At 40.0% G+C, this 12,351-nt stretch overlaps 1 protein-coding gene across 7 annotated transcripts in view; it reads right to left on the bottom strand.

Moving 5' to 3' along the window:
* The window catches only part of UBE3A (ubiquitin protein ligase E3A), a 72,057-nt gene that overhangs the window by 20,732 nt on the left and 38,974 nt on the right, over nt 1-12,351 (bottom strand). For all 7 annotated transcript variants that reach the window (XM_074317681.1, XM_019753202.2, XM_019753208.2 and 4 more), the window contains 2 exons: nt 10,879-12,143; nt 2,296-2,440 (listed from right to left, as the gene is read on the bottom strand). In XM_074317681.1, coding sequence (XP_074173782.1) covers nt 2,296-2,440; nt 10,879-12,143 — 1,410 coding nt within the window. The remainder of the gene's footprint in view (nt 1-2,295; nt 2,441-10,878; nt 12,144-12,351) is intronic.

Raw genomic sequence — 12,351 nt, 5'->3', positions numbered from 1 at the left:
ATTTTGAAAATGTTGCACTTATAAAAGCATATTTCGTCCACATTTTAGGAAACAATTCTGAATTCCATTAAGGAAAAGTTTTTTTTTTTGTTTTTTCAACATTATACAATGGTCCCATGAAGTTTTTCTAGCACCTTTCTAACAAAGTCAGATGATGTCAAGTACATACTTAGGAAAACTTGATAAACTTAGATTATGTCCAAAACTCAAAACTATTTAATACACATATTAATCGTGGGCCAGTGAGTAAAATAAAAGCAGTTTGCAGCTTTCAGTTTCACATGCCTGTCATCACGCAGAACCCAAGCCTGGAATCCTTATGTCACTCATTTAAAAACAGAAATCTTTAGTTTTGCCTATTGCCTATCTAAATAACCATTGTTCAGGCAGAACTGTCTTCTTCCCTTTAGATGAACACCTAAGGAAAAGGTTAAATGACATTTGAATTGAATTTACAACATTTTTCATTTTACTAAAATATTTTTCCGTTGCTACATGAAAACTGAATGAAAAATAGTTTAGGAATTAGGTCTAAAAAAGACGGAAATTTCATATGAATACAGCACAAATAAATCAATTATAAGATTTTTAAAAGCTTAAAAATATTCATTTTCACATTCAGTTTAAGTTAAATATAAAAGAAACTTTAAAATGTCCCCTTGGTCATAAGAGTATAGATTAAACTACAACATTTTTCCAATGCAATTTAATGTTCATGAAATAACAGTTTGAATATTATCCAATTCGTACTTGAATTTCAGTTTACAGTTAAACTTTTTTTTACAGGCCTACATCACATATATTGGAATGCTAAAAATTTCATTTAGTTCTAAATATAGTATTAATGGGGTCAAACAGTCTAAAATAATTACAATTAATGAATAAATTTGATGAAATCTCGCAAATGTATGCCCTTGGTAGCAAAAGCAACAAACTACAAATTAATCAGGATATAAATTACACAGGTCACAGCTCTCATCTCTGCGTATGAAAGCTAATTTGAGGTACATGGAGATTCCACTCTGTGCACATTTTTTTCAGGTACATGGAAGAAAACCACTATAAAGGGTGTGGCTCTACTAAAATTTTCTTGTTTGATATTTCTATTGTCATCATTCACTTACATCAAGTAGAAATGGTAATGTATGCTTTTTCTTAAAAGCATTTCTGCTTATAATGTAAGTATACTTTAGAGCTAATGTTTAACATTTTAGATACATCAGAACCTAGAGCTAAGGTTTACCCAACTTATGAAGCTTATAAATTAATTTTCTATCTCAAAAAGGGCATGGTTTTACTTTCAACAATTTACATACCAATGACATAGCCTTCGGATTATTAATAAACATTAGCTAGACGAGACACATCCTCACCTTAACTGTATGTCATGAACTCAAAATGTCTAAGTCCATATATATGACCCACTAAGAACAGGAAAGTCACTTCAGTGGACACACTGACCCAGTGTGTTCTCACAGCTTAAGGCAATTATCTGCGGTCCCTGTGGTCCGTTCTTCACAGTTCTGAGGGGACCTTTAGTGAAATTCTTTCCCTATCATTGTTATGCATTCAATTTTAAAAGGAAGCAAAGCCAGTAACCAAATGACTACATTGTAGAATGGAACCCGTTCAGGATTACCAGTTAAGTACACTATCCAGAAGCTGCTGTCATTTCCCTGTTCGACACCGCCTACCTCTGTCAGGGAAATTCAAATTCTTCAAACTGTAGATCAGTCTTTCCCAAACTGTGTTCAGTGAAAACCCTCTGGGGAGGCAAATATTATCAGATGGGGGACAGAAAGAGGCTTCTGGAGTTCAAAGAGTGGGAGAGAACATTACAGTATTAACCACCTCCTCCCCGCCGCCCAAATCCTGCAGCAAATACACCCAACTAAGGGAAACCAGCCAGTGTTTGCAAACTCTGGGCCGGATGCCCAGGCGAGCCATCCTCGAGCGTGCAGACCACTGCTCTGCGGAACTCTTGTCTGCAAATGCTGACTGCGGTTTCAGACCACCTGCTCTAATGGGCCGCTCTAAAGGGTTCAATTTCATTTACCTAAGAGAGAATCCCCCATGCTAAAATATTTGGCTAAGTAATCCAAGTAAGAACTTGAAAAGGTGAGTGATGCAAATCAGTTCCAGAAACCCACCGATTCAGTCAGTATTTGTGCTTCTAGGTGAGCCACACCCACCATCTTCTGCTGCTCTTAGTACCTGACAATATGTATAAACCAAGGTACACAATTTCTGCATTCAAAACAGTACGACCCCATGGCACATCACTAGAATATTTACCAATATCTGGATTGAAGATTTCCTCCACAACCAGCTGAAAAAATTCTTTGGAAACACCTCCCTCATCAACGCCTTGTTCTCCTTCGAATTCCACATACAACTGTTTCTTCAAGTCTGCAGGATTTTCCATGGCGATCATCTCTAGCTAGTGAGTGAAAAAATAAAGCGAAGAGATGATGAGTGCCGGCACGGGGATGAGCAGAACGAAACAGTAGGTAGGGCGAGGGGGCAAATACACGTTACTGACTTTTTGTTTGTTTTAAACGGAAACAGGAAGCAAATGCGTAAAAAAAAGCTAGTGAGGGCAAACATTTAGTCTCGTAGATAACGGAAAAATAGGACAGAAAAGAAACCCAGCATAGAATTAGAAAAGGGTTACTTTCTAACTACTTATTTCTTATGCAATTGACAAAGAATACAAATAGAATTAGATTTTGTTACTTGTATATAACAAACCTGGGCTGTAAGGTTAGGACATGGAAAGAAGACAGCAAAACGCATTAAGTGACTACTCCAACTTTTGCATTTCAGCAAAAATAATGGAATATAAAAGTCTGACTTCAAAATTGTTTGCTAGTAGTTCTTTATATTACAATAGAAACTCAAGAATTAAGTCTTGCTATCTATTAAGCCATAAGTAAACTAATTTCAATCAAGAAAAACACATTGGCTAAGCAGGGAAGCCATTTGTGGTCTCTAATAAATAGCGCTCAGTATAAATCACTAGTTTTAATGGATCAGAACACAGGTTATGTCCACTTATTTTTGAAAACAGATGAGACATGCCCTTGCTCACATCCTTACTCCTAACTTCTTACTAAGTTACCAAACCCTAGTACCTAGCATTTCAACTATAACTCTTTACCAATTACACTCTGTAGCTACAGAATAATCAATATAGTGATTAATCTGTCATTATGAGATTAACCATAAAATCACACTAGATTCTAATGTGAAATATTTTTTTTTTTTAATTTTATTAGTTTCAGGTGCTAATGTGAAATACTTATGCTGCAATCTGTTGTTTTATGTATCTGAAATTTATTACACTTATGTCTGACTGACCATCCACTTTATTTACTAAATTGACTTTAAATGCTTACTGGATGTTTAAAAAAATCAAAAATTTTAAAAATAGTTTTGAGCAGTGTAAATGGAATAAACAGTCCTAACGTAATTACTTTAGGTTAATAACAGCACTGGTTTGGACAATCTAATGTGTCTTCAAAAAAAAAGTGTGTGTGTGTGTGTATTATGAAGTCGTGAATCAGGTCAGTTGCCCTAGATCAATGTTTTTCAAATTGCCAACCTGCAGCTCCTTAGTGGTAGCCCAATCCGTTTAGTGGTTTACAACCAATAATGGGGGGAATTCAGAATGTGTTCCACATGGTAATGGCATCTATTGTTTTGCAAAACTTTTAACTATATGTATAGACAGATATGCATGTGTGTACTGGGATGTTATGCAAAATATCTCTTACTAGTGGTTGCAGTCAAAAAACGTTTTTAAGAACAGAGACCAAAATAATCTCCTGGAAATCTTTAACTTTTGGATTCTATGATTCTGTGAATTTAGAATCTTTAGCTGAAAAGAACGTCTATCCTGTACAACAGCAGTCTCCAACATTTACAGAAACATTTTTATGCCAAATTGTATTAAGATAATTTTATATTTGAGACCGAGTGTTGTAAAGTCAGAATACTCTGTACTAGTCCCAACTGTCACTTAACATAACTTTTAACCTTTGAACATGAGCAAGTTAGTCTGTTAAGCCTGTTTCCTCATCTGTAAAGGAAAACGGGGCGGGGGGGGGGGGGGGCGGGGGGGCGGGGTGGTGTCCCGGGAGGCAGTACTCTTCATGCTGCAAAGTTGTGAAGGCTTAATGTCGATAGATGAGAAAGTTCTAGATTAGAGGCTATATTAAAGGAATAACTTTGCTCTTTGAATAAGATTCAAACTTCAGTTGTATAGCCTAACCCCAAGTTTTGCAAATAACCTTGGGGGAAAAACAGTTGGAACCTGTTTCAAGCCACAGACTACAAAGAATTCTGAGGACTAAATGAGAATTACCACCTTAACTCAAATATGCTCTACCCATCAAGGCTAACTTCGCCCACTGCCATGGAACCCATTCCTCGTTTCCTTCTCCCAGTTCCCACCTGCGGGGTGTCAAAGGTCAATGTTTATGCAGGCCCTTACCACACAGACAAACCTGCTTCTACCAGGTATGATGCATTCCCAGGCGGAAAAATTCTCTATTTAGATTAATGCCTCCCTGACATTCACAAATGAGCACCGATTCCACGCCCATGGGACTGGTGACGTTTAAAGGATCTGGTGGGGTTTCCACAGGACTCAGAGTCCCTGAGTTCTGGTCCTCCCTCCACCTGAGACACTTCATATGACAACTGAAGCAAACTGATCTCCATTCTCAGTAAAATACTGCATGTCTGTGCATTCCGACCAATCTCACCCTCCACTCCCCACCTTGAGTGCCAGAAGAATTGGGAAGTGTGTCCCGTTATAACTATAAGCATATAACAGTCTCTCTTTGCTTTAGTTTATCTGCAAAATGAGCAAAATGACATATTAAGTTAGTATGTGTGGAGAGCTTAGGTGAAGTCCCCGCACAACAACGCCGTGTAAGTACTAGCTCTTGTTATTGTTACTTTGATTTTAATGGGTTTCAGACTCGCCTGCAAACGCGATGCCCACAGCAGAACGCAGATCCTAGCACTTAGGGGCCAGACACTATTCTAAGCACCTTGCCTGTATGAACTCATCTAACTTTCACAACCACCCGATGAGCTCAGTAACACTATTCACCCGTTTTATAGACGGAGGTGCAGTAACCTGAACGGCAGAGCAGATTCTGGCCCAGGCACCACCCTCCTGAAGCTGCAATGTACTGCTCTCATCAGTGACGACCAACGCTCTTAAAATTAGGAGTGATGTTTGCCTGCGTTAAAAAAAGGTTTCTTTTTTACAGTAAATGTATATTACTTTTACAATCAGGATGTTTTCAAATGTAAATATGTAAAAAGAATTTGAAAAACAAGTGGCAACTGATTTCTACAGGTGAAAATTCCATTATCTGTTCTTATTATTGTCAGATATAAATAAGTGGTCCTGTAAAATACTATATCATTTACTTATACATGGATAGCCTACTTTAAAATAATTACTTGTAAATGTGGTAACAAATACATACAATAAAATTTAGCAATAATCATTTTGACAAAGGCCATTATTAAGAGACTGCATTTACTTTTATTTTTCTTAAAAATAACCACTTCCAACCCATTGTTCAATTAGAGAATAATTAATGAATGAAAACTGCAAAGGCATATCCCTTCATGTAATACATACCATTTAAAACTGTACTTTTAAAATTCATAAATTATCCTACTACAGTAGGATGTTGGAAAATTGGAAAAACGTCAGTGAACATTCTGAAAAGGAGAATTTGTATGCATCCTTGACCTGAGTTCATTTAGTACAGAGACCGGATTTTTATATACAGGTTTTCTTAAAGTAGGGGACATTTTGTATTTATTTAATATGGAGACTGGCAGAAGACAGCTTACTGGAAAAAATAAACAAAAATAGACTGGATGTAATAACATCTACCTCTTTCCTTGTATGACTTCCTCTTCTTACTAATACTCTTGATTTCATCAATTGTTGGATAAAAGGATTTTCAATTTCTGAACTTTTAATTGGCCATGATGATGAAACCCTAGAGATCATTTTTTTTAAAAATTGACCTATCAAAGCACTCCCAGAATATCTAGGTAGGATGTCATCTCAATATATAAAAATATCATACTTGCCAGATTTACAAGAGTCAAAAGCAAAGCCCCATCCTTTCAAATCTTTCAGTATTCTGGATTATTACTCATGTCAAATCCATCCTTACCCATAGCTGAAACAAAATTCCCTAATGGTACAGAAATTTAATAGCAGTAGCAGCATTCAAATAACCTAGAGCTCTCTAATACTTAAGAACGCGTGGGAGCCCCAGGAATGGCTGGCTTAAAACTACTCCAGTCAGCTTACTAGACTCGATGGTGAAACACATTGCTAGCAAGTACGTTTAAACTATTGAATGGGATTTTTAGATTATCCAGATATATTTTTCATTTCTCCATTAACAGATAAGGTTTTTCATATCTTAAATATAAATGTAGATGTTTGGGTCACGGCCAAGCCACATAATCACATCTGCCTGTGAGACCAGAAACCCTGGCTTCGACTTGCGCTTCTGCCATGAACTTCTCCAGGCCAGATCTGAGTTTCCCTCCCCTCACATGTCAGCACTAAGGAGTCCGATAGGCTCATTGTGTTAAATGATTCAATGGGGCTGAGAATCTACGCAGAGCTGGTTCCTTCTCTCATTTGACTCTGAGGACCTACCTCAGGCGTGAAGTTCTTCGCTTTGATTAGAAGAAATCGTAAGAAACAATGGGCAAAGCATGAAGCACAACACAGTGACCGTATAAAACACACCAGCTACACCCACAGCAGCACACAATCATCTTATTCGTAAAGCACTGTAGGTCCACCGATACGTGAGAGAACCAAGTTTTGTTTCAGTGAGAACTCAGGGTGTTTGGCAAGGAAAACGCTGGGGAATGGGTTAGACAGTGCTGGGACGGTCCAGAAAAAGTGGGCGACTTTTATAGGGGATTGAGAACAACCTCGGTAGTGGGCTTCTCATCGGGGCCTGTCACCTTCCTCTGCTCTACTTCCTAGTTTTGGACTTTCCCATCCAGTTCCACATCTCTGCCGTTCCTTTTCGCCTTTAGATCTCCACTCCAAATTCTAGGACTCGTTGCCTACTCTAGTCTCACCCCACCATGAACCCCTCTTCTAAGCCTGCTATCCTCAAGCATCCTCTCACATAAAAACGGCCTCCAGAAATCTGGACAGGTCAACTGCCCCAGCAGCTCGCCTCCCAAACACTGGTTTGCAGCCTGGCTTTATCCGAGTAACCGAGGGTACTCCCAGAAATACAGATTCCTGGGATCCACACTAGAGTGCCTCATCAGAACACTTACAGGGTAGAACCTTGGGTTTTGTTTTGTTTTTAAACAAATTTCCCATTCAGATATGAAAGGAGTTTGGCCTATCTGATAGAAGGCAATACTGTTTTCTTCCATGATACTCATACCTCAATCTTCTAACATAAAATTTTAAAAAAAGTTTTTATACCCTCTTCCCTTGGGAATGCTAAGAAAAATGACAAATTATCTACCTTTAAAAGAATACACAAATAGCTAAATGTTATTAGTAAAATACTGTAAAAACCTTCGGATGGTTTTCATTCAAATGGAAGCTGAGCTCTGAGCTCATGTTTATCACTGTACTCCTTTCTAAGGAACTAAATATAATGAAAATAAGTCCTAGGGGGCAATATCCCAGTAACTTAAGGGTGTGGGGTAGTTCTTAAAATAATTCTGAGCTATCTATTTGTGGAAAGACAACTTTTATTACATTTCATTGATTCTAAAATTCATTTTTCTGTTTTCACATTTGAACATCATGAAATCAGTATATACCATACAATTAATAGCATCTTACAATTAGCAGCATTTTCCCGCTTTTAGTAGTAATAATATAGTGTGTTCTACAATCAGAGGTATCTTAGGTTCCATAAAAATACTGTAAATGCTAATTCTACTGTTGTCAAAGACACTTCCTCTAAAAAGTCCAATTAGGAAACAACTTGCTAGTCTACTTTGAATTACATGGTACATGAAAGCAATGAACATATTTTTCTTTTAAAAAATCTGTATATATTCATTGAAGTTCCTACCCCTCCCTCTTCCTCCACACTACCAGCCTTACAATAACTGAAAACCAAGACCCCATAGAAAACAGTCAATAGCGTCGCACACGTAGTCACTGCTTTCCCGGCCTCATCTGTAAACGAAGGAGCAGGCGGGGAGCTCCAAGGCTCCTTCCAGCCCTTAGTCTAGGCCCCTAATTCTGTAATTATCAGTGTTAGGCTCCCCACCAAGCCCCTCCTTCCTCTTACCTCCCAGACCCTACTCTGCAGTTCAAAGTTAACAAATGGCAACAAAGCGGTCAATAGCTTTACTTTGTTTGTCAAGCTGGGATACAAAATGAAGAATGAGGCTTTAAAAGAAGCAAAGTAGATCTTTAGGGAATAAGGTGTTGAGAATCCATCAGTACTTCTCAGCGGTCACCTGAGAGGATGACCTTAAACTACATTTGTTGTGAATTTATTACTAAAATACTATGACTTTATCACCAGCTATGAATATATTTTTTAAAAAGGCCAATTATCAATTTGATTTGGAAGACCTATTCTGATGCTTATTGTCTAACCTTTTCACGCTGTGTTATTACAAAAAGAGAAAAGGGAGGGAGCTAAGAGATCTGCTGGCTGAGCATTCAGACCCTGATGGGGCTTCTCTGTGGTCACGATCCATCTTCACCGCTCTACTGCTTTCTAAGGTGCCACACACAGGATTTCTGCACTGAACTGCCTTTGTGGCTTGGGAACATCCAAGTTCAGGTGTTACCCAGTGAATCCTGATTTATAACACGACAAACCGTAACATCTAGTTTTGACATAATGAAGTAGAACTCACTAAAAGCCCCGTTATCATAATGAAAAAGCTCAGTTAATTTTACCCTAGCGCCTGCTTAAAGGAAGGCCTTATAAGCCAAAACGGGTGACTGTTTCCTCAAGATCTTAGATGATAATTTAAAAATAGAATGAGGCATACAAAAAGTACTAAACTTTTGTGGGATCTTAGCCTTGCTTCAGTTGGAGAGAAAAATAAGGCTGAACGGATTTCTGAGGAGAGGGCAGATACGGAAAGTGGACAATTTTTTTTAACTCTGGATTGAATGTCACGGACAGTAATTTCACTGCTTTCTAAAGGCCAGTCACAGCTTTTGCTGGAAACAAATGAAAGGATCTCAACCCCAGAAGCCAAACACATAATGTGTACGTAGTTCTGGGATCTGCAGTCGTGTTCTAACAAAGGAAACTGGTAGAACACCACTCCCGTCCTGATCCGACACCCTGCCATTCTGCTGGGCTGTGGCTTCCTGATGGGCACTTATTAAGTATATTCATTCTTCACATAGCTCAGAACGACGTAACTAAAAACACAAGGGCACCAGAAGTAAGCGATGATGGTTACGCCAAGCAGTGAAGGCCCCCTTCTATCTGCTGAAGAACGGCCAGCATTGCTTAAATAACGCAGACTCTTTCTTCAACACTGTAAATATATTTGGTTATTTTTCAAAACCAGTAACCAAGAAAAGAGGCACAGAAACTCTGCAACTTCTAAGTTTCTGAGGTGTCAAACATTTTCTACTGGTTTACAGCTTCGTGAATTCTCAGGTTTAGAGAAATCCACTCTCAAACAGAAATATGCTTTACAAGTATCGCTATTTCCTAGTTGTCCGTGTCATGGGTTCTTATCCTCTATTACAGGGGTGTCCAAACTTTTTTCAACGGTTTTTCACCAAGGGCCATATGCAGTAAAATACACAAACAGCCGGGCCACTCACTCGAGGTGAAGTACGTATTGCCTCACCTGGTTTATTTAAGTAAACTCAATATATTTTTGGAATTTGCTGCGGGCTAATAAACAATGGATCATGGGCCGCAGTTGGCCCGTGGGCCGCAGTTTGGACACCCCTGCTCTATTAGTATAAGTTGACTGTACCTTAATTTTCGTTCACATTAAACTTGCAGTTAATAAAAAACTAGCAAAGATAGGAGTACCTAATATTATGAGTACAAGAAAACCCCGAGATAAATAAAGCGCCCTACGACAAAGGTAAATTTTGGCAGAAATGACTGGCAGCTGGTTTCTGTCTTCCAGCCAGGCCCACACTCTTAAATGGGGGTGCTAACATTCTTCCTTTCTTTGGAGGGACAGAATGAGAAACAGGAGGCCCGAAGGTGGGTACCTGTGGCCGTCTCCTCCCAGCTCAGTTTCCCTGGATCAGGCTGGTAAGAGACACCGCTAACCCTAAGAGTCCCGAAATAGCCGCTATTCGCCAGCAGCTCCAGCAAATTCCAAGAGCCAGCGTGGTCCCCATGGCACGGAAGTGGGAGGAAACTACCACCAGGCCAGGCCACGCAGGACGCTGTGAGTGCCCCAGCAGGACCCCACCTATCATTTTATGGTGTGGCTTTATTGCATCACTTCTCCTAGTTAAGACTTGACGTTCATACTTGCGACTGGTCATCTCCACATTCCCCCTGGTCCTGGGCTCTGGTCTTTCTCCCACAGCCACTTCTGCTCTGAATGGAAACTTCTGGGGCTAGCTGTCGAGACTCAGAAGATCAATTCTTTTTCCAAGAGAGAGCAACCATGGTAAAAGACAACCCACACTCTGTGGAGCGCACCGATGAAGACGGAGGAATGACGGTCTAATACTCACATTTACAATAAAAAGAATCACGTGCCCACACGCTATATGACAGCATTGCTCTGTTTCCAGAGGGTTGCTTACAGAAAGCATCCCCGGCACTGCATCACAGTTAGGTATCTGATCCGGGACTCATTTTAAACAGGAGCTCAACTTACCCGGACAAGTGCGTCATCTATGATATGGTCACGTCGGACTTTGAGTCTCAAATACGGATTCAACTGCTGCCCCTGAACTAAGCTGTAGAGAACAGTGATTCTTCGTTCACTGTACATACGGATTCTGTTGTCGTAATACAATCCCAAGTTCTTTGTGACAGCATTCAATATAAAGGGACATGTCATAAAAGAGAATTTATTCTCTGTTTCTACTTTGAAAAAAGTGTAATCTTTATCCATCTCTAGGACATCATTCAGCGGCTCGTTAATAAATTCTTCAAAAGGGACGAGTGGTTTGCGACAATCCAGGGTCTTCACACCGAGCTCGGTTTCGAGTGGGTCCACTCGGGGACCTTTCTTGTTCCTTCTCTCCTCCCCCAGCAGCTCCTGAAGCGTCAGCTCGCTGGACTCGGGGATGGGCTCCTCGTCGTCGTCCTCATTGTGGCTGGTGTCCACATCCCCGCCCACCACGTTTGCATAGTAAACCATCTTCAAGCACTTGGAGGCCGCGACTATGGCGTCGTCGTCATTCACCAGGTTTCTCTCGTTCACTAGGTTCCGATTGTTAAATTCATTGCTTATGACCTTGTACGTAATAAGCTGCTGAAATGTCTCCATCATTCTCCGAATCTGGTCTGCACTGTATTTGGACCACAGTCGGATCAGTTTTCCTTGGGCTGCAAGGGGAAGCTTACTCATTGCTTTGCAGAATAGTGGCAAAGCCATTTCTAGATATTCAGGGCTGTGGAGGTTCCTATTCTCCATCACGATGATGAATAAATTCAGATAATTAGGATCTCGGGAGTACACATTGTGATACGTCAAGTCACATTCCACGTTGGGTGACAAGTATACCAGTGCATTGAGAAAGGCAGTTTCTATCTTTTCATTAGCGAGCAGCCTGGTGTAGACCCTTCTGATGGCCTCGATGTCCACAGACACGTCCTCGGGGCCCAGTTTTTGTGAGTTATCGCCTTGCGAGCTCTCACTCATCCTGGAGGACGACGCTTCGGAACCCTCCTCCATGGCGGCGGCAGCAGAGCACGCAGCCTTCTCCTTCTCGTCTTCATCTTTGTCTTCGTCCTTTCCTTGGAGGGACTTCAGTTCCTCCTTGGTGTGCTGTTTGACTTTCCGGAAGCTCTGGACCAATGCCTCGGCGCTGGAAAACACTCTTCCGATGACCCGGATCAAAGGGGAGTAATCCTCTCTCTCTCTACACACTTCAAGAATTTCATAGACCAACTCTTCTGTTAGGTAAGTCACATCTAGAAAAGGAGAGGGAAAAGAGGACATTTATATTCATCACGTACGTACGTACGTATGTTTACTTTATTAATAAGTTCTAGGGAAAAGTAAAATAGCCAAACATTTTGATTCAATACCATTCATAACTTACAATTCTTTTGAAAATGTATCTAATACTTAGACTCCACAACAAAACCTTATGTATACCTGTTTTTTAACGAATCACTA

The sequence above is a fragment of the Rhinolophus sinicus genome, linkage group LG13, assembly GCF_036562045.2.
Source record: "Rhinolophus sinicus isolate RSC01 linkage group LG13, ASM3656204v1, whole genome shotgun sequence".
NCBI classification, from domain to species: domain Eukaryota; kingdom Metazoa; phylum Chordata; class Mammalia; order Chiroptera; family Rhinolophidae; genus Rhinolophus; species Rhinolophus sinicus.
This window is presented reverse-complemented; position numbering and strand designations above follow the sequence as displayed.